Source organism: Heterodontus francisci, chromosome 8, assembly GCF_036365525.1.
Source record: "Heterodontus francisci isolate sHetFra1 chromosome 8, sHetFra1.hap1, whole genome shotgun sequence".
Taxonomy (NCBI): Eukaryota; Metazoa; Chordata; class Chondrichthyes; order Heterodontiformes; family Heterodontidae; genus Heterodontus; species Heterodontus francisci.
In genome coordinates, this window is record NC_090378.1 from 53287765 (window position 1) to 53311301 (window position 23537).

At 42.3% G+C, this 23537-nt stretch overlaps 2 protein-coding genes across 3 annotated transcripts in view; one reads left to right on the plus strand and one right to left on the minus strand.

The window, feature by feature from the left end:
- Positions 1 to 1104, minus strand: part of elavl4 (ELAV like neuron-specific RNA binding protein 4) — a 118500-nt gene extending 117396 nt beyond the window's left edge. Inside the window, exon 1 of the mRNA XM_068036418.1 lies at positions 788 to 1104. Within this exon, the coding sequence (XP_067892519.1) occupies positions 788 to 820 (33 nt within the window). The 5' untranslated portion in view covers positions 821 to 1104. The remainder of the gene's footprint in view (positions 1 to 787) is intronic.
- A 101-nt stretch (positions 1105 to 1205) lies between these two features.
- Positions 1206 to 23537, plus strand: part of agbl4 (AGBL carboxypeptidase 4) — a 1307642-nt gene continuing 1285310 nt past the window's right edge. For both annotated transcript variants that reach the window (XM_068036420.1, XM_068036421.1), the window contains exon 1: positions 1206 to 1246. In XM_068036420.1, coding sequence (XP_067892521.1) covers positions 1222 to 1246 — 25 coding nt within the window. In that variant the 5' untranslated portion in view covers positions 1206 to 1221. The remainder of the gene's footprint in view (positions 1247 to 23537) is intronic.

Here is a 23537-nt window from a genome sequence, read left to right on the forward strand (position 1 = left end):
GTAGAAACTGGCAAAATTGAGTAAAATATTCCTTCAGCAAAATCTATTTATTTTTCCGATTCTCATGTTTACACGAGCACACAAAATATTTAATCTAGCATTTAATTTTAAGGCCTTCATATCATATCAAAGGTTGTGAATTTGACATAAATTACCTTAGATCTTTTACGATTTAAATAGACACTAACAGCATACCTTCTCACTGTCATTGAAGGGCTAGCTTACAGGTGTATAGTATAGAATATTTAACAGCTGAATATGTGAAGTCTCATTGAATTCCAATGCTACTTGTATTTTTCTCAAAGTGCCATCATTTTCTACAGCACTGTAAGTAATGATCTATCTAGTCGATTTGTTTGTAATCAATGTTAATTGCTTTCCCAAAAAATCGTTTTTCTTACTGACCTATCTATCCTTGATGCTGGTACTGTACACTACTAAGGTTCAACAGCTCTTCAAACTAAAACTTTTCAAACTTGGTTTTGGCACAATTCCCCTCACAAGCCACCTTTTCCTTTGTTTTGACATGTACTTTTAAACTATCAACATCTGTATATATATATATATCATATACTTTTAATGTACCTGAGTTTTTAAACGCATGCTCCTCGCTATTTTAGCGTACTCTCCGCTTATTTGCGTGTGAACCCGCTCCGCGCTCAGGCGTCACCGAATGTAACAAAACCCGACTCGAGCTCCAAACCAGGTGCCAAACCCCCGTCAATCATTCACCATTTGCAACCGCGTCGCATTTCAGAAATGCAAACAAAAATCCTCAGGAACTCACCTTTTTTTGCTTTATTATCATTATCAACAGCATGCAAAAACTGGTTAACAGTGGAAATATGCTATGCTTTTTTTAGAATACTGATTCTCAATCACGGGAGCTTAAGTCTCAGGAGCTGCTGCCTGGTTGAGCAAGTGTTGACGCGAGCGTAGCGCTCGCACCTTAACACATCGCTCAGCATCAGCCACCGGAGTCAGAAATAAAGGCACGAGCTCGCGGATATCTTTTTAACGGTCGCCTGTTCGATGCGCTCTGGGACACGAGGCCAGCTGCCAAATGTTGGAAGCTCTGCTTGGGCGCATGCCACAAATTCATTCTCTCAGCCCCACGCCCCCCTCTCTCGCTGTCTTCATCCTGCCCCCTCGCTGTCAATCAGTCACCACGGTAACCAACTCAGCGTTGGTGTGTATAAATCTAGGAATTCTGGGATTGAAATGGCGGACAGGAGAAATGATTCTGGTGTGTAAAGTTGCTTCTTTTGATCTGTTAATCGTTGGTGCGGTAATATTTTGCATTGTTAAAATATCTGTAACTGCTTTTCGCAGACTTTTGGAAAAGCGTTAACCACTACGTTGTCAAATAGTTCAACATAGTATGGGGTACTAACCGACGGCTTTGCTGTAGTGTTTTCATTCTTGCTAATGTTAGTATAATCTCAGTACATTAGGTAGCTTCATTTTATATTAAATGAAACGTCAGAACATACTCAAATGTTAAGTCAGAATGTTAAAATTGTGCAATAAAAAGAATAGGACTAAATGAGTAAACTTAAGTAAAATATATAGAAATACAAATTATTTGAATTTTTACAGTTTCGTTCACTGACATTGAAAGATGCGTATCTTCATTTAGACTGTAAGACGTAGCCCTGCTTATGCCTTTTCCATTTATCGCTATCCCTTCTGTCTTCACCCATTTCCTATGATATTATGTCATCTCTCCATCTTCTTAGTTCTTTTTCCTATTCTTGGCTGCCACTCCATTAGTCTTTTTCCCCCACCTGTTCTCATCTCTTCGAGCAACGCGCCCAACCCATGTCAATTTCGCTTCCTTTACCTTCTGAATGATGTCCTTAACTCTGGTTTTCTGGTGTATTCATTATACCTGATTTTATCGTGAATGTCTGTTCATAATTTAAAGGTTGGCTTAACTAGTTATTTAGCAAAATTCAAGATGTTCATATATGTTTTGCGCTCAACTTTTACACTCCTGGTTGATTTGCCATCAACACACTATATTCGCAATGTACCTTTGTGGATTAGGACCAGATTTTTATGTTTCAGAACATGTAATTGTGACAACAGTTAGAATAAAAAGCATTTTTGTTTCAAATCCTAGGGTAAACTAATTTTATTCATGTTGTTGGAACCATGTTTACAAGTCAAAGTATTTTAAAGGCACAAGGCACTTGTATCATTTATGTGCCACTAGCTAAACTGCTGATATTCAATATCATGTGGGTGGCTGTGTGTCCTTTACATTGTTAGAAATAAGTCAGCTGATGTGTCATAGTAGAATCTGTTGTTGAACAGGCCTTAGCACTACAGTAGTGCCATTAGTAGTGAAATGGGTGGTTTGCTTCATTCTGTATGCACTACAGTGTGTTGCTCATGCCAGTATATCTCTGTCTGCCAATTTATTCAGTTTACATTTTACTGTGTTGGCCATGGAGTACAAAGTCTTTAAATAACAAGTATAACCGACTACACAACACACAAATAATTAAGTTCTTTAGTAGTACTCCTTCAAATTGGCAGTTTCTTAATGACAGATGGGTTATGTGTATGTATCCTGGATCCTCCTTTGAATAATATAAATTTCTTTGCTATTTTTGTTTATCATTCACTTTGGGTCCTCCACATAACTTTTACAGCAGTGGTTCTCTGCCAAGCTAATATGGAAACTGATCTGAAATGGCAATAATGTACAGATGTGTGAAGAATGAAATCATGCTAGCTGCCCTTGATGCATGATTTTGGATGGTCTGAACTGAGTTTCTGATGTCTGTGCCTCCAGTGCAGAACTAAATGCTATTTTGCACACTCCTGTGAATAGTACAGAGATGATTGGTGTAGAAAATTGAAGAACATACTGGCTGGAATTTTATGTTTGCCCCACCCTGCCAAAGAGCGGGATGATGGCAGGGGGGGGCGCGTAAAATGGAGAGCGAGGTTCGGGGCGCCCTTCCTGACCTGGTCCCGCCTCCATCACCATTTTACGCAGGGCGGCGGTGGCGAAGAACAGCCTGCCCACCCCAGGCCAATCAAGGCCCTTAAGTGGCCAGTTAATGGCAGTTGGCAAGCGGGCAGCCCAGGCCCGAGAAAAGCCATCTTTTAAAATTAGGGGCCTTTCTGACGGCCTGGGGAAAGTGATGCCCACCTTATCAGGCACCCTTCACCCGATGGAGGACCACCCCTGATGCCCCAACCATCTCCAATGCCCAACACATCCCCCCAATCCACCATCCTTGTCTCGTCGGGGCATAACCAATCACCCCTGGCCAGGCCCCAAAACTTGCCTTTTCCTGGGGCCATCCTTCCTCCTCTTGAAGCTGTGTTGCAGTGGCCAACAGCTCCTTTAGACATGACTTCCTGTCTCAATGAGGTGGAAGTCCTGATGAGACCAATTAAGGGCCTGGGGACCATAAAATGCAGTCTGGATCCCCAGGCCAGGCGGAGGCAGGATTGCCACCAAATTTTCCATCTGTGGATGGCTCCTGTCCAACGAGATTAAAATTCCGGGCACTGGTTCAGTGAAATATGCTTTTTTGATGTCGTAGCAGAAGAAAAGGAGCTTTACTTGCCATGGGCATTCAATATTGAGAATTGATGGTATTCACCAGTATCAACATCCTTTGATCAACAAAATATTTCATCAAGCACTGCAGTTAAAAATAATCATTGCTTTATAAGTTCTTGGATGAGCACCTAACTTGGGTAAAGATAATGATCTGCATTGTCACAATGAAAGCTACTTATTGATGAACCTGTTAATTACATCAGTGTAGCAGATTTCGTCTCGCTGTGAAACCTGAAATGAGTAAATGATTATAATGTACAGTTTCTTTGGAGTATAAAACACTTCTTCTACCACCAAATAATTATTACAGATTAGGATAGAGGAAGTGAATACTTGTTATTTTTTAAGAGTACACTTCTACTGCAGCAAGTCAACTCAAAGTGAATTTCTTACACTAGCTCCTCTGAAGTTCAGTTTTGACTTCCAGGTTCATGTTGATCTGAAGCCTTTACATGTTTATTATGTGTGTGTGATGTTTGCCATGGCATTTGGAGTATGAGCTCAGAAAGAGAAAGTCTCCCGTTATTAGTTTTGATGTCATTTATATTAGGAAGCTGCTTGTTCGTTGCTAAGGCAGATAGACATGACATTGGCTAACAAACAACTGATGGGGAATGGCATAGCTCTGATTTAAAAAAAAAAAAAAGTAGCTATCACTATTAGTTGAGAGGAGTTGAACAGGTAGGTGACAGCATTATTCCATGATGTACCAGATGTTTTCTTTCTCAACTGCCTTAACAAATTAAAAGTAGACCTCCTATAACCAACAGCACAGCTTTAAACTGAGCACATACACTGAGTGTTGTGACGTTATCATGCGTGTGTTAGGATGTCAGTGTTTGGGATTTTCACATCTCTAAATGCATCCTGAAAAGACAGCACATACAGAAGTTTGGTGGAAAAATGTCTTTGGACACCTTTTATTCTCCAGTAATTGACATTGTGATATGTTAATACCAATATTGTTGCTTGTCATTAATGACTATGGCATAGATTTATATGACATATAGGAATGCCAAGCTCCAGTAAATCAAAAGCCAAAGAACTATGGTTCTTGCATGATTTAGCTATTAAGGATTTCTATTCATCACTATCTATTTTCCCCATAACTTTTGAGAACAACTGGCATTGAAAATTAAATGTCATTGACTTGACAGTTGACTTCCTTATTTGTGGAGTAGCACAACCCAGCCTCTGATTCAAGAATGTAATGCATGTTGTAGTTTATATGATGTTGATAAACTTTTACGCCTCACTCTTGTGCTTTATGAAATCTGTTTGAAGTGGATGCACCATGAACCTGATCCAGTAGTCTCTGCTTAAAGGGGCTTGCTGCGATGCCTACTTTCTCAGGCATTTCACAGGACCATAGACTCATTACAGTGCAGAAGAAGGCCATTCGGCTCATTATGTCTGCACCAGCTCTCCAAAAGAGCAATTCACCGAATACCATTCCCCTGCCTTCTCCCCGTAACCCTACACATTCTTCCTTTATAGATAACGGTATAATTCCCTTTTGAATGCCTCAATTTAACTTGCCTCTCCAACACACTCAAACGTGCATTCCAGATCCTAACCACTCGTTGCATGAAGAAGTTTCACCTCATCGCTTTTGCTTCTTTTGCCAATCACTTTAAATCTGTGCCCTCTCGTTCTCCATCCTTTCATGAGTGGGAACAGTTTTTCCCTATCCACTCTGTCCATCCCCTCATGATGTTGAATACCTTTATCAAATCTCCTCTCATCCTTCTCTCCAAGGAAAACAGTTCCAACTTTTCCAATCTGTCTTCATACCTGAAGTTCCTCTACTGAGGATTTGGAGTCCTTGGGCCTGTGAAGGTTCCTGGTGTCACCCCATTAACTTCACTGAGTGAAACCTGCTGTATCGACGTTTTCTGTGAAGTATTGCTAACATTTGTGGAGCTTGAAAGCTGTTTCTTTTGCTGTTCCTTTCACTCCAGTAAGATTTTGACAGCTGATCATCTAGATCTTCACCTCGGAAGACAGTACAAAGAACACTGGAGAGAACATGCTAATATTACTGTGTAATCATGGCAGGACATGCTTATATTCTGTTTTGTCTGAATGCTGTGACATTTGCCATAGATGTAGTGTGGTAGATACATAACATTTTATGTAGGCATAAATATATTTGGTGAGGAACAGATGCCCCACTTCAAGGGGAACCTAGTCCTATCTGCTGTTTTGGACAGAGATCATAGACCATGTTGATAATTCCATTACAGGCATGTTGGCATGTGGTGGTGTCAACTCCTTTTCCAGAGCTGAGATTTATAATTTCTATGAATTGAACTTCCCTTGGACACAGCTGCAACATAGTAGCTCTGGAACTGCACTTTTTGCGATTAACCTAATGTTAGTGGGTGATACATATCCTAGGTAAGTAGCGTTTAGCCACTGAAGAGTGTGAAACTGGGATTACCATGATTAAATCAGAACTGACCAGATTTACAATATTAATACTAACGTAGTGATAGATTACTTCCAATGGAAAACAGGAGGGATTTCACATGGAAGAACATTAGCTATAGTAAACTTGAAAACCGAATGCCCCAGAACCAACAGTAGAAAATCCCGTCGTGTATTAACCCTAACCTTGAGAGAACATCCCATTGTGCCTCAGTGCAACTTATTTTCTCCTCTTTCCTATGGCCTCTCTGAACTAGTTTACCAGTATGTGTCAAATTGTGGGTTGATGTTCATAAGGGTTGAGCCTATTTTGTATAAAACCTTTACAGCCAGGAGAAAGAAAACTTTTACTGAAGCAGTCCTTGCTGGATTTGAGGCCAAGTCTCTGCGGTGACAGGAAAGTGTGTAATGCAATGCATCATATAATTTCATTTGCAAGAGCAGGAAGAATTGCTATGTAAGTAGCTGCCCAGAGCCAATAAAAAAAGAGGAAAAAAAGTGCTAAATTAATTGTTCCATTCCTTTCATCAATGTGTTCTGCAGGGATCTGTTCTGGGACCTCTGCTCTTTGTGATTTTTATAAATGACTTGGATGAGGAAGTGGAAGGCTGGGTTAGTAAGTTTGCCGATGACACAAAGGTTGCTGGAGTTGTGGATAGTGTGGAGGGCTGTTGTAGGTTGCAACGGGACATTGACAGGATACAGAGCTGGGCTGAGAAGTGGCAGATGGAGTTCAACCTGGAAAAGTGTGAAGTGATTCATTTTGGAAGGTCGAATTTGAATGCAGAATATAGGCTTAAAGACAGGATTCTTGGCAGTGTGGAGGAACAGAGGGATCTTGGGGTCCACGTCCATAGATCCCTCAAAGTTGCCACCCAAGTTGATAGGGTTGTTAAGAAGGCGTAAGGGGTGTTGGCTTTCATTAACAGGGGGATTGAGTTTAAGCGCCGCAAGGTTATGCTGCAGCTCTATGAAGCCATGGTTAGACCACACTTGGAATATTGTGTTCAGTTCTGGTCGCCTCATTATAGGAAGGATGTGGAAGCTTTAGAGAGGGTGCAAAGGAGATTTACCAGGATGCTGCCTGGACTGGAGGGCATGTCTTCTTATGAAGAAAGATTGAGGGAGCTAGGGCTTTTCTCATTGGAGCGAAGAAGGATGAGAGGTGATTTGATAGAGGTGTACAAGATGATGAGAGGCATAGATAGAGTGGATAGCCAGAAACTTTTTCCCAGGGTGGAAAGGGCTATCACCAGGGGGCATAATTTTAAGGTGATTGGAAGAAGGTTTAGGGGCGATGTCAGAGGTAGGTTCTTTACACAGAGTGGTGGGTGCGTGGAATGCACTGCCAGCGGTGGTAGTAGAAGCAGATACATTAGGGACATTTAGGTACATGGATGATAGTAGAATGAAGGGTAGTTTGATCTTGGAGTAGGTTAAAGGGTCGGCACAACCTCGTAGGCCGAAGGGCCTGTACTGTGCTGTACTGTTCTATGTTCTAATAGTGTGAAGCAACAAATTTCACACTCAAAGTTCAGCTACAGAATTGAAATACGAAAATTTAAATATATCGAAGATACTTGATGCTGGAAGTTTTGTTTTAAATCTGCAGTCATGGAATATAGGAATGAAAGTAGGCCATTCAGTCCCTCGAGTCTTTTCCACCATTGTTAGTTCATGTTTGATCTATACCTCAACTCCCATTTACCTGCCTTTGATCTATTTCCTTCCTTATTTATCTCAATCTTGAAAATTTCATTTGATCAATCATGCATAGCCTTTTGGGGGTGATATTCCAGGTTTTCACTACCTTTTATTGTGTGAAAAATGCTTCCTGATTTTGCTCCTAAATGGCCTATCTCTAATTTTTAAAGTTGTGCTCCTTGTTCTGGTTTTCAAGGGGCACCAGAGGAAATAGCTTCTCTGTAGTTACCTTATCAAATATTATCATTTTGAACACATCAATCAAGAAATTATCCCTCAAACTTCTAAACTCCAGGGAATGCAAGCCCTGTTTATGCAACATGTATCAAGCCCAGGTATCATTTTGGTGAATCAGCTGCATCTCTTCCAAGGCCATTATAGCCTTCCTGAGGTGTGGTGCCCAAAGCTGTGTGCAAGATTTCAGATGGAGTCTCATCAAGGGTCTACAATTTAAAGCCTAACTCCCGATTTAAAATTCCAGCTGCCTTGAGATAAAGACCAAAATTCCATTAGTCTTTTTGATTACGTTTTCAACATGAGGACTAACTTTTATTAAAAGCAAAATACTGCGGATGCTGGAAATCTGAAACAAAAACAAGAAATGCTGGATTCACTCAGCAGGTCTGGCAGCATCTGTGGAAAGAGAAGCAGAGTTAACGTTTCGGGTCAGTGACCCTTCTTCGGAACTGACAAATATTAGAAAAGTCACAGATTATAAACAAGTGAGGTGGGGGTTGGGCAAGAGATAACAAAGGAGAAGGTGCAGATTGGACCAGGCCACATAGCTGACCAAAAGGTCACGGAGCAAAGGCAAACAATATGTTAATGGTGTGTTGAAAGACAAAGCATTAGTACAGATTAGGTGTGAATATACTGAATATAGAACATCAGCAAGTGCAAACCTGAAGAAAAACAACCTGAAAAAAACAGTGGGTAAGCAAACTGAACAAACTAAGATGAAATGAAATAAATGCAAAAACTGTAAAAAGGAATGCAAAAAAAAAGAAAAAATAACTAAAAATGACTAAAAATGAAAGTAAAGTGGGGGGCTGTCATGCTCTGAAATTATTGAACTCAATGTTCAGTCCGGCAGGCTGTAGTGTGCCTAATCGGTAGACGAGATGCTGTTCCTCGAGCTCGAGGAACAGCATCTCGTCTACCGATTAGGCACACTACAGCCTGCCGGACTGAACATTGAGTTCAATAATTTCAGAGCATGACAGCCCCCCACTTTACTTTCATTTTTAGTCATTTTTAGTTATTTTTTCTTTTTTTTTGCATTCCTTTTTACAGTTTTTGCATTTATTTCATTTCATCTTAGTTTGTTCAGTTTGCTTACCCACTGTTTTTTTTCAGGTTGTTTTTCTTCAGGTTTGCACTTGCTGATGTTCTATATTCAGTATATTCACACCTAATCTGTACTAATGCTTTGTCTTTCAAAACACCATTAACATATTGTTTGCCTTTGCTCTGTGACCTTTTGGTCAGCTATGTGGCCTGGTCCAATCTGCACCTTCTCCTTTGTTATCTCTTGCCCAACCCCCACCTCACTTGTTTATAATCTGTGACTTTTCTAATATTTGTCAGTTCCGAAGAAGGGTCACTGACCCGAAACGTTAACTCTGCTTCTCTTTCCACAGATGCTGCCAGACCTGCTGAGTGAATCCAGCATTTCTTGTTTTTGTTTCAGACTAACTTTTATTGATCTGTGTGCATTAGCATCCAAATCTCTTTGTTCTTCCACAGCTCCAGATTTATCACCATTAAGAAAACATTTGATTTGTCTTGGATTTAAAGTCGATGCATTCGCTCTCTGCATATTGATGTCCACCTTAATTCTGAGCACTTTCATTTTTGCTAATAATGTGTTGTGTGGAACTTTTTATGGAATGCTGTCTGGAGGTCCATCTAGGCAACAGCCATAGACATTGCCCTATCCATTATGCCAGTGACCTCTTCCAAATATTCAAAAAGGTTAGCGACACATGACCTACCCTTGACAACTTCATGCTGATTCTTTGATTTAGCTCATGCTTGGCCAAGTGCTTGGTCACTCTGGGCTGAATTTCCGGGGCGGGAAGGAGGCGATGGAAACTGCAAATGCTAGCGCTGGCTCATGTGCTGATTTCCCAGTGCCGTTTCTGGCACTGGCCATGTTCAGGACGTGGGGAGGGCAGGATCGTGATCCCATCCGATCCCTGATTGGTTGAGGAACTCATGAAGAGCTCATTAATGGGATGGGGGTTGTGATTTTGACGGGGGCGCATGGGTTGCAGGCATTTTCTGGGGCAGACCTGGCGAAGGGAGGCAGGTACACAGTGGGAAGCCAGTCACGGTCACCCCAGGGAATTACCTCAGCCCCAAAGAAGATGAAGGGCACAGCGGGAACACAGCTATTGACAAATAGGTGCCCTTGGTGCATCACAGGTGGCCTGGAGAGTGGGCAGTAAGTGACTGGACAGGGACAGGGGATCATCACCCCTCTGACATCTGGGGGCATACGAACAGGGGACAAGGCTGCCAAGGACAATTGGGTGGCCATCTTAGAACATTAAAAATAGAAGCAGGAGTGGACCATATGGCCTGTCGAGCCTGCTCCGCCATTCAAAACGATCATGGTTAATCCTCGGTTTCAACTCCACTTTCCCGCCTGCTCTCCATATTCCTTGATTCCCTGAGAGACCGAAAACCTTAAATATATTCCAACAATGGCATGTCCACAACTCTCTGGGTAGGAATTCCAAAGATTCACAACCCTTTGAGTGAAGAAATTTCTCCCCATCTTGGTCCTAAATTATCAGCTCCGTATCTTGAGACTGTGCCTCTGTGTTCTAGATTACCCAGCAAGGGGAAACAACCTCAGTGTCTGTCCTGTCAAGCCCCTTCAGAATCTTGTCTGTTTCAATGAGATCACCTCTCATTCTTCTAAACGCCAGAGAATATAGACCCAATTTACTCAACCTCTTCAAAGGATGACCCCCCTCATCCCAAGGACCAATCTAGTGAAACTTCACCGTACTGTCTCCAATGCAAGTAATTCCTTCCTTTAAATATGGAGACCAAAACTGCGCACAGCACTTCAGGTTAAAGGCCTGCTACCCGACCCGAACCCGACGGGACCTGACGACATGCGTCTGGTTCGGGTCGGGTTGGGTTGCACTTCTGGGACCAGCATTCGGGCTTGGGTCAGGTCAGACACGCCCCATCACAGGTAAGTGGCTCCACTGTTAGTGTAATTTTTTGACTAGAAAGGTGGTTTTATTACCATTATTTTAAGCTTGTGCAGATCAGCAGGAAGGCAAGTTAACTGATGGTCGGGCGCGGGGAAAAAATGGAAGGACTCTGGCCGGGTCGGGCTCGGGTCGGACGTGGTTCTGTCGGGCTTGGGTCGTTTTTTTTTTTTGCAGGCCTTTACTCCAGGTGTGGTTTCTCTAAAGCCCTGTACAATTGTAGCAAGACCTCTTTTTATTCTTTCCTCCAACCCCCTTGCAATAAAAACCAACATGCCATTTGTCTTCATAATTGCTTGCTGTCCTTTTAATAAAAAAAAAAGTTATTTCATGGGATGTGAGCATCGCTGGCAAGGCCAGCATTTGTTGGTCATTCCTAATTGCCGTTGATAATTGAGTGGCTTGCTAGGCCATTTGAGAGGGCAGTTAAGAATCAACTATATTGCTTTGGGTCTGAAGTCACATCTAGGTCAGACCCGGTAAGGATGGCAGATTTCCTTCCCTAAAAGACATTTGTGAACCAGATGGGGTTTTATGACAATCAATGATAGTTACATGGCACCATTACTGAAACTAACTTTCAATTCCAGATTTTCCTTTTATTAATAAATTGAATTTATTAATTGAACTTAAATTCCACCAGCTGCCATGGTGGGATTTGAACCCCTGTCCTCAGGACATTAGCCTGGGCCTCTGGATTACTGCATGCTAACTTTGTGTTCCTTGTAAAAGTACGCCCGAGTCCCTCTGAACATCAACATTTACAAGATTCTCGCCTTCGAGGAAATATTCTGCTTTTATATTCTTACTACCAAAGTGAATATTTATTATACATTTAATACATTATATTCCATCTGCCACCTTGTTACCCACTCACTGCAGCCTCTTTGTTTCCTCTTCACAGCTTGCATTCCCACTGAGCTTTGTATCATCAACAAACTTAGATACATTTACTGCTGTTCTCTTTGTCCATGCAATTAATATAGAGTGTAAATAGCTGAGGCTCCAGCATTGATCCTTGTGGCATTCCGCTAGTTACAACCTGCCAATGTGAAAATGCACTGTTTATCCCTACTCTTTGCTTCCTGTCCATTAGCCAATCCTCTATCCATGCTAATATATTACTCCCAACACCATGAGCCCTTACCTTAATTTTCTCCAGTACTTTTTTCTCTGACATCAATTACCTTAATTTCCTCACTCTCTTGGTGGTGTTACATTTGCTACCTTCCTGTCTGCTGGGACTGTTCCAGAATCTAGGGAATTTTGAAAAATCATAACCAACACATCCACTATCTCTGCAGCTGCCTCTTTTAAAATTCTAGGATGCAGGCCATTAGGTTCTGGGGATTCGTCAGATTTTAGTCCCTTAATTTTCTTCACTGCTTTTTTCTGTTATCAATTACCTTAATTTTCTCACTATTAGCCCCGGGCACAAAGTATTTGTTCACTGTCTGTACCATTTCTTCATTTTCTATGATCATTTCTCCTGTCTCTGCCTTTAAGGGACTTTTACTTTAGCTACTCTTTTTATATACTTGCAAAAGCTCTTATCTGTTTTTATATTCCTGGCTAGCTTACTCATATTCTGACCAGAAGGAAGGCTGAAGTTGGTAATGGGGGCATGACTGTCAGATTTTGGGCCCAGTGACAATGAGGGGCAACACCTTCCACACGAAGGGCAGAGCACTGGCATCAGGAGGGCAGGGGAGAGGGACGAGGGGTAGGAAGGATATGAAGCTCATACCCTTGATGTAGGATTTATCTGTGAAGGTGGAGCTACCTGGAAATGACCGAGAACCAGCACTGCAGGAAACTGTGATGCTCCTGGCAGATGGTCCCAGATATCTGTGCCCTTGTTGCTGAAGACCTCTCAACACTGGTTGCCATGCACTGTCAGTAGCTCACAGTCACTGTGGCCTTGAATGTCTTTGCTTTCGGCTCCTTCCAAGGATTAGCTGCGGACCTTGGTGGCATCTTTCAAACAGCAGAACAGCACTGCATCTCACTGGTCACATGCCCCTTTTGTCAGGGCTGGACAATACATTCAGTTTACGACAGAGGGCACTGGGTTTCACTGCCATGGCTGGATTCCCCCAGTGCAGGACATCATCAATTGTGGCCATCAAGGGATCCAATGACTGCTCAGTGAGGTTCATCAACAGGAAGGCTTCCACTCCCTCAACGTTCAGCTGGTCTGTGACCACAATGAGAGCCTCCTCCATGGGTGCACTTGCACTCCTGGCAGCTGCCTTGATTCCTTCAACCGATGCCAATCTAGGCTGCCACAGCTCTTCACTCTATCCCCTAAGCTCTGCGGATAGATCCGAGCGGATACGGGATTTTCCTTGGATATGGCTAATCAACTCCTATGAGAGCCCCAGATAGAGGCACAGGGCCACTACAAGCAAAGCTGTCTGCTCACAAGAACAACAATTGAGCAGGCCATCAGGCTTCTGAAGATGTTTCCAGTGCCTGGACAGGTCGGGTGGTGCCCTTCAATACACTCCTGCAAAGGTCACTCTTGTATGCGGTAGTCTGCTGCACTCTCCATGACATGGCCCTCTAGAGAGGTGTGAGGCCTTGGAAGGAGACAGCTCATTGGAGGAGGAGCAGGACATGGAGCAGGAAGGGGAGGATGCAGAACACTGAGGTGCTTTGGCTGTATCTTGAGGCTTATTTCTGTCTCCCCCACCCCTCCCAGGGGGCGGGTTCAGGGCCTGGAAACAGTCCCAACTTCTGTTTCCTGCCTCCAGAGTGAAAATCCAGCCATCTGTCTCCGATTAGATTTCAATAACTTCCCCACAATTAATGTTAAACTGATGGGTCTGTAGTTACTTGGTTTCTAGCTCCCTCCAAAGGTACAATTCCTGAATCTAGAGAATTGTGGAAAATTATGACTGGTGCATCAAACCATATCCTCAACTATTTCGTTTAGCTTTTGGTTAGAAACCATCAGGTCCTGGAGATTTGTTTACCTTCAGTCCCATTATTTTCTTCATACTTACTTATCTGGCAGGGGAGAGACCTTGATCCTGAAGGAGGTTCTCCAGGATGAGGTTGAGCCCATTGCACTTTTTGTCAGCTGTGGCTCAGTTGGTAGCATTCTTGCCTGAGTCATAAGGTTCCGGGTTCAAGTCCCACAAAAATCAAAGCTGACACTCTAGTGCAGTACTGAGGGAGTGCTGCTCTGTTGGGGGTGCTGTCTTTGAGATGTTAAACTGAGGCATCATTTACTTGCTTGGGTGTATGTAAAAGATCCCATGGCACTATTTCAAAGAAGAGCAGGAGAATTCTTCCCGGTCTCCTGGCCAATAATTATTCCTCAATCAACATCACAAAGACAGATTATCTCGTCATTATCATGTTGTTTGCAGCAGATTGATGTGCGCATACGGGCTGCTGGAAAGCCCTTTAAGACATCCAGTTGCCATGAAAGGCTCTATATAAATGCAAGTCTTTTTTCTTTTATTACTATTTCTTACTTATAATAACTCCATTAAGTTTCTCCTTTTGCTTATTTTTATGTTTTGTTGTACCACTGGTATTTTGTCGTCATCTTCCACTGAAAATGGATATAAAGTATTCATTTGGTCGTGTTCGATTTATGAAATTTCTTTTGCTTTGTATGACTTTCCCAATTCGCACTGCGAATGCACTCTGGGTGGATTAGACTGTGCTATTGGGGTGATTGTGGGGGTTAGTGGGTGGGAGAGGAGAAGCAGCTGTGAAGAACCCCATGACCAAGGCAGAAATTAGTCTGTAGAGTCTAAACACTGTTCTATGGTTGGAAAAGCTTTTGTGTTTTCTTTTTGGATTTCTGGACATAAAAACCTGCACTTGCTTCTGACAGGGACAAGAAAGATTCAAGAAGCTAAAGGAAAGCCAGTAGAATTTAGAGGCCAAGATGGAGCCAGAGGAAAGTGAAGGAGCTGAGATAAAAGCAACAGAGGTTGAAGGGAATACCCCGGAGGTATGGTTAGCAGAAACCTGCTTTTAAAGATTTAAATAGGGACATGAAAAGTTCCCAAACAGGCAAGCCAAAAGTGAGGGAGACGTCTCACCTAGCTGAAATGCCACAGGGGAGTGCAGCGGAAGGTAGACCGCCACCGGCAAGCAGAAGTGTCCCAGAGTTCATGGGGCAGATTGGGGAAAAAACCCATTCCTGAAATAAAGGAAAAAGGAAGGTAATATGCTCTAAGGTAAACAGCACTTGTGAAAACCACAAGAAAAATAAAAGTAAGATCAGTGTGGATTTGCCCACTGAAGAATCAAATGGTAAGGTTCTAAATCCAAAGCTAACCCACTAAGGACAAAGTGCAGGAGGAGAACCCAGATGCCTCAAAAGGGCTTAAAAAAAAAAAATAGTTTACCACCCACTGTTGCCCTAGAGATAAGAATTATCAGTGTGCCAGAACTTGAATTATTAAATCCATGTGTTGTGGAAGCAGCGGTTGAGGGGTTAAGGCCTGTATAAGTAGGGAAATTTGCTAACAGCCAGCAACAGTGCAGTCATGGAAATTTGCATATTGCATTCCTTGGACCAGAAAAGATGTCTCTACAGCACCCTGTAAAATTCAATCCCTTCAAGGACTCAAGGGGCCAACTCGAGTTTCCACTTAGCCCAAAAGCCACATGTCTGTTGGTATTAAAATTCCACAAACAGATGTTGGAGAAATCCAACCCCGTTCAACACTACATAACTGGGGTTTAAAAGTGAGAAACAGATTTTCTAAACAGAAGCCTTCCTGGGGCCAAACTTCAAATGTCCAAAAAGAAATTTAATTGTAATTATGCCTCATCCACAAAAGAGGTGGTGAAATGAGAAACTCAAACTTGAAAAGGAAATGGCTGTTGCAACTAATGCCAACTGTAGCAGTTGTAAGATTGAGGGATGGATGTGAGTGAGTGCAGAATGTGTTCATGTTTCTCTTACTTTATCCTGAAAAGAATGTTCAGAAATCTTTGCTCACTTTTTTAAAGGAGAAGTCAATTTCAATGTGCTGCAAGATGGCTGCTGAAGGCCTATGCATTCAAACTGCCTCACTGTCTTGAAAAGATAAAAGGATATATTCCAGACGAAGAGGCGTCGACTTCATCCATCATGGAACCATCAAGAGACATTCCCGTTTTGAATAGTTTTCTTCTGGGACAAAGAAGGTGTGATGTAGACACATTGTAACAGAATAGCACCTGTGCAAACAATATATAGCCATGGATGCCACATGCTGGTCCTTTGTGTGGTCACAGCAGGGGAGAAGGCCTTGTGTAAACTTACAGAAATGCTAATATGATGAAATGAGACCTTTTTAAAAGGTAACTCTCTGGGGGGACAGAGAGAGAGATCACAGCAACATCACTGAAGAGGCTGTCCAGCCAAGGGCTGTGGCAAGATCCAGCCTAAACAAGAAGGATTCTACACTTTAGCTTGGTGTAGCAGAGAACTGAAAGCGATGCCATCTTCAGTCTAAACTCTTAACCAGAAATTAACAATACCTCAACAAGTTCAAGACTACAAACACAGGTCTGCACCTTTAAAAGAGACTGTCCGTCTTAGAAGATTCAACAGATTTACTGTAAACCACAAACACCTACCACACCTTGAACTCTTACTCTTTACCTTCTATCTTCTCTTGAGAGTGCGTGCGTGAATGGTGTTGCGAACATTTCAGAATAAATATTCAATAAATAGTTAATCTTCTGTTTTAAACTAAAAGAAAACCTGTCATTTTTCTGCTAGTTTGACCCGAAAAGCATTTAGGGGCTAACTCGTCATTTTAAGCAAAACGCGATTGCGGTCACTTGGGAGGTAAACAGTGGGACTGCCCACACCCCTTATCACCTGTCTGTAACAGTGTACTCCAAATCAGACGTCAAAATAATTATAGGTGTACCCATCACAACTTTGCACTTCAGGAAGGCCTGGACTTTTACATGGTGAATGAAGAGGCCCTTGCTCAGTTGGAACCAGAACTATATAGAGCAGGCCATCATGCTGACATCAGTGATTGCTGCCAGGAGCTCTAGAATCATAGAATGTTTAAGGCACAGAAAGAGGCCAATTGGCCCATTGTGTCTGTGCCGGCCAAAACGATCCACCCATTCTAATCCCATCTTCCAGCATTTGGTCCGTAGCCCTGCAGATTATGGCACTTGAGGTACATATCCAGACTCCTTTTCAATGAGGTGAGGGTCTCTGCCTTAACTACTCTTTCAGGTAGTGAGTTCTAGACCCCCACCACCCTCTGGGTGAATAACCTTTTCCTCATCTTCCCTATAATTTTTCTACCAATCACTTTAAATCTATGCTCCCTCATCACTGACCTCTGCCAAGGTGAATAAACCCTTCACCTCCACTCTATCCAGGTCCCTCAGAATTTTGTACATTTCAATCAGATCTCCCCTCATTCTTCTCCGTTCCAAGGAGAACAACCCCAACCTATCGGATCTTTCCCCATAGCTGCATTTTTCCAGTCCTGGCAACATCCTCGTAAATCTCCTCTGTACCCTCTCTAGTGCAATTATATTGTTTCTGTAATGAGGTGACCAGAACTGCACACAGTACTCAAGTTGTGGCCTAACCAATGAGTTAGTTCCAGCATAACCTCCCTGCTCTTGTATTCTATACCTCGGCTAATAAAGGAAAGGATTCCATATGACTTATTAACCACCTTTTATCGACCTGTCATTCTACCTTCAGGGATCTGTGGACATTCACTCCAAGGTCCCTCACTTCCTCTGCACTTCTCAGTGTTTTCCCATTTAATTGTGTATTCCTTTGCCTTGTTTGACCTCTCCAAGTGCATCACCTCACACTTTTCTAAGTTGAATTCCATTTGCCACTTTTCCGCCCATCTGACCAGACCATCAATTTCTTCCTGCAGTCTACAGCTATCCTCCTCACGATCTACCGCACGGCCAATCTTTGTGTTGTCTGCAAGCTTCTTGATGCCCTCCCACATTTACGTCCAAATCGTTAATATAATATGGTTAGAACACATCATCTCTGATGTCGTCTTTTCCCATTTGACACTACTGCCTAATCTTTTTTTCTCTCCACTTGCAAAAAAAGGAACATCCTATCAGACGATGACCAATCTGGCCACATAACATTAAATCAACCCCCTTTGTCTCTATCTAACTGTACCAATGGTCATCACCTGAATGAATAAGTCTGCACCAAATTAATGCAGTCTTTCCAGTATGACTAACCTCTACGTGTAACAAAGTGCCATGTCAGTGCATAGTCTATTTTAATAAAATAATTGCAAAGTGCACTCAATTACTCTACTCTTTCTTAACATGGTGCTGGGTGATTACATGTGGCTTTCAATCACCTATTCTAATATTTCTTTAAGTGCCACTCAAAGTCTAGGATTGTCTGAGGTGCCTCCTCATGCTGCACAGCACGGTCATGGGGCTGAAGTGACCCTTATCACATGTCAGTTTGCACCTTAGTGTAAGTTGCCACATTCCACTGGCATAGTTTTGTGAAGCACGTGGCTGGAGGCCTGGTATGTGCTGTTGTCCTACGAAATGGCAGTATCCTGCTGCTGTGATTGCTTGGTGATTTAGTCCTTATCATTGTCTTCTTCATCATGTTCCTCCGCTGCTGCTCGCTGCTACGGTGGATCAATAGGAACGGAGGATAGAGAATGGTTGAGCATTAAAGAGACAGAGAAGGAATGCTAGTTATTCATGGTAAATGGGTAAGTCCTCATACTATATCTGCGTGTGCACATTTTTCCAAGGCACTCACAGAAAACATCTAGTTGATCAGGAAGCTTTCAGCCAAGATTTCTGGCACTGACAATTTTTTTGATATATCCAAAATATTAGGACAGTGGATTTCTTAATGGGTAGTAAAAACAAATTCTTAAAGAGACATAATTTTGTTATATCAAAAATACATCACTCTTTTTAAGAGCTGTTGACCTCGCAACATTTCCCCATCCTCCCAGCAAATGGTACTCCCAGCTAGGCTCTCGAGGCCCATTTTTCATCTGCAGGAATCTTGTTAAAATGTGGAGCAGGAGTAACATTGCAAAATTTGTGATGCCAGCCCTCCACACTCCAGCTGCATTTGCTCCATTGATGATACTCTGATTTTGCTCCATTACAATTTTGGGATTATGTTATCAGACTGGGGTTTGGTATGAGTAGAATCCTATAGAATTCAGCTAATGGACAGGCATGCTTTTTGGATATACATATTAATAGTGTGGACTACTTATAAATAGGGAGAAGACTGAAGTAGAGATAGGGATCAGAGGAAATAGGAGCAGGAGTAGGCCATTCGGCCTGTCGAGCCTGCTCTGCCATTCAAACAGATCATGGCTGATTACGCCATTTCCCCCCCACTATTCCCATATCCCTTGATGTCATTAGCATTCAGAAATCTATTGATTTTCTGTCTTGAACATGTTCAATGATTGAGCTTCCAGAGCCCTCTGGGGTATAGAATTCCTTACATTCATCACCCTCTGAGTTAAGAAATTGCTCCTCACCTTCGTCTTAAGTGGCCTGCCACTTATTCTATGACTGTCCCCGTGTTCTAGACTCACCAGCCAGAGGAAACATCCTATCCACATTCACCCTGTCTCGCCCTGTAAGAATTTTGTAAGTTTCAATGAGGTCACCTCTCATTCTTCGAAACTCTAGAGAATACAGGCATTGTTTATAGTCATAGTGTCATTTACCACAGAAGGAGGCCGTTCAACCCTTTGAGTCTATGCTAGCTCTCCATAGAGCAATCCAAGCAGTCCCATTCCCCTGCGTTATCCCATTTCCTTCAAGTGCCCATCCAAATTTCCTTTTGAAATCATTGACCGTCTCCTCTTCCACTACCCTCGTAGGCAGTGAGTTCCAGGTCATTACCACTCACCGCATAAAAAGTTCTTCCTCACATCCCCCTGCATCTCTTGCCCAAACCCTAGTTTCTACAATCTCTCCTCCATAAGACAATCCCGTCATCCCAGCAATTAGTCTAGTGACCCTCTGTTACACTCCCTCTATGGCAAGTATATCCTTCCTTGGATAAGGAGACCAAAATTGTACACAATACGCCAGGTGCAGTCTCACCAAGGCTTTATACAATTGAGTCAATGCATCTTTACTCCTGTACTCAAATCCCCTTGCAATGAAAGCCAACATACCATTTGCCTTCTTAATTGCTTGCTGCATATTATCTTTTCGTGACTCAAGAACAAGGACACCCAGATCTCTTTGCACATCAACACTTCCCAACCTCTCCCCATTTAAGAAATTTTCTGCCTTTTTCTTCTACCTAAGTGGATCACTTTAAACCTATTCACATTATATTCCATCTGCCATGTTCTTGCCCATTCACGTAGCCTGTCCAAGTCCCCTTGAAGCTCCTCGCATCCTCCTCACAATTTACATTCCCACCTAGTTTAGTCTCCTCTGCAAATTTGGAAATGTTATAATTGGTCCCCATGTCCAAATCATTTATACAGATTGTAAACAGCTGTGCCCAAGCACTGATCCTTGCGGTGCCCCACTAGTAATAGCCTGCCATCCTGAGAATGACTCATTTATTTCCACTCTCTGCTTTCTGTCTGTGAACCAATTCTCAATCCATTGCAGTATATTAGCCCCAATCTCCATGTGCTCTAATTTTGTTTTTAACCTGTGTGGAACCTTATCAAAATCAAAATACGCCACATCCATTGGTTCTCCTTTATGCTGCAAGTAATATCCTCAAAAAAAACTCCAACAGGTTTGTCAAACATGATTTCACTTTCACAAATCCATGTTGACTCTGCCCAATCATATCATTATTTTCCAAGTGCCCAGTGATCTCCTCTTTTATAATAGATTCTAGCATTTTCCCTACTACTGACGACAAACTAACAGGTCTGTAGTTCTCCGTATTCTCTCTTGCTCCCTTCTTAAATAGTGGGGTTACATTTGCTACTTTCCAGTCTGTAGGAACCTTTCCAGAATCTATAGAATTTTGAAAGATAACCACCAATGCATCTACTATCTCTCTAGCCACTTCCTGCAGTACTGTGGGATGTAGCTCATCTGGTCCAGGGGATTTATCAACTTTCAATCCAATTAATTTTTCAAGTACTACCTCTTTATTGATACTAATTATTTTTAGTTCCTCATTTTACAAGTTTCTTGGTTCCCTAGTACTTCTGGGAGATTTTCTGTGTCTTCCTGCGTGAAGATAGACACAAAGTAATTGTTTAGTCTCTCCTCATGCTCCAGCACAAACTCTCCTCTCGTTGCCTGCAATGGACCCACATTCATCCTTGCTAATTGTTGCCTTTTCACAATCCACCTTTATGTTTCTAGCTAGCTTAGATTCATAATCTCTTTTCTCTTTCTTTATCAGTTCCTTGGTTCTCCTTTGTTGGACTCTAAATTGCTCCCAATCTTCTGTTTTTTTTCTGGCGACCTTATAAGCCACTTCCTTTGACCTAATGCAATCCTTAACTTTTGTTGGCCACAACTCTTTTGTTAGGGAGTAGCTTAGACAAAAGATTATGGGAAAATGAGAGGCTTTTTATATATTTTTTTAAAAAGCCGAGATGTTCTAACTGCTTATATTGAAATGTGCTGAGTTTAAGAAATAAATTTGGGGAATTGAAAGCATATAATTTTACAAGAAGATGTAGGTTTGATAGCAGTAAAAGAAATTTGGCTGCAAACTAGACAAGAATGGAAAGTAAACAACATTGGGACATAATATATTTAGGAGGGATAGAAAATAAATGAAGGTGGAGTGGCAACGTAGATTAAAAAAGGGAATACCCACAGTAGAGAGGGTTGATGTAGACCAGGAAAGGGCAGAAATGCAGTCAATATAATTGCAGCTCAATCATAACTGATCGTAGCATGCTTAGAAAGAGCTGGGAAGAAGACTTGAAGGCACAGCTAACTATTATTGGCAGTGCTAGTCCTGTATTGTATGAGAGTTGCAGAAGCCTATACAGCTGATGGCACAAGTCTGCATTTGACTCTCTCCTTTCTCAAACCCCGTATGATCAGCTTGACATGGTCATTGCAAGGTATGTGGTCTTGTGCCTGGGAAGGTGGGTACAGTCTTCCTCTGATGCAGCCTGACCATCCTGACATTGCATCATTATGCCACCTCTTTCTAAAAAATCTACCCATTAGGAAATCCATTGTCCTAATATTTTGGATATATGAAAAAATTCCGAGTGCCGGAAATCTTAGCTGAACTTCCTGAACAACTAGTTGGAAACAGGAAAGGAACAAAAAAAATGTAAGATATATTCAACAATATACCGCAGGGCAAGAATTCTAGCTGGGGGAAAGGAAATTATGATGCGATTAGGCAAGATTTAGGATGCGTAGGATGGGGAAGGAAACTGCAGGGGATGGGCACAATCGAAATGTGGAGCTTATTCAAGGAGCAGCTACTGCGTGTCCTTGATAAGTATGTACCTGTCAGGCAGGGAGGAAGTTGTCGAGCGAGGGAGCCGTGGTTTACTAAAGAAGTTGAAGCGCTTGTCAAGAGGACGAAGAAGGCTTATGTTAGGATGAGACGTGAAGGATCAGTTAGGGCGCTTGAGAGTTACAAGCTAGCCAGGAAGGATCTAAAGGGAGAGCTTAGAAGAGCGAGGAGAGGACACGAGAAGTCATTGGCGGATAGGATCAAGGAAAACCCTAAGGCTTTCTATAGGTATATCAGGAATAAAAGAATGACTAGAGTTAGATTAGGGCCAATCAAGGATAGTAGTGGGAAGTTGTGTGTGGAATCAGAGGAGATAGGGGAAGCGTTAAATGAATATTTTTCGTCAGTATTTACAGTAGAGAAAGAAAATGTTGTCGAGGAGAATACTGAGATACAGACTACTAGGCTAGATGGGATTGAGGTTCACAAGGAGGAGGTGTTAGCAATTTTGGAAAGTGTGAAAATAGATAAGTCCCCTGGGCCAGATGGGATTTATCCTAGGATTCTCTGGGAAGCCAGGGAGGAGATTGCAGAGCCTTTGTCCTTGATCTTTATGTCGTCATTGTCGACAGGAATAGTGCCAGAAGACTGGAGGATAGCAAATGTTGTCCCCTTGTTCAAGAAGGGGAGTAGAGACAGCCCTGGTAATTATAGACCTGTGAGCCTTACTTCGGTTGTGGGTAAAATGTTGGAAAAGGTTATAAGAGATGGGATTTATAATCATCTTGAAAAGAATAAGTTCATTAGCGATAGTCAGCACGGTTTTGTGAAGGGTAGGTCGTGCCTCACAAACCTTATTGAGTTTTTTGAGAAGGTGACCAAACAGGTGGATGAGGGTAAAGCCGTGGATGTGGTGTATATGGATTTCAGTAAGGCGTTTGATAAGCTTCCCCACGGTAGGCTATTGCAGAAAATACGGAAGTATGGGATTGAAGGTGATTTAGTGCTTTGGATCAGAAATTGGCTAGCTGAAAGAAGACCGAGGATGGTGGTTGATGGCAAATGTTCATCCTGGAGTTTAGTTACTAGTGGTGTATCGCAAGGATCTGTTTTGGGGCCACTGCTGTTGCTCATTTTTATAAGTGACCTGGATGAGGGTGTAGAAGGGTGGGTTAGTAAATTTGCGGATGACGCGAAG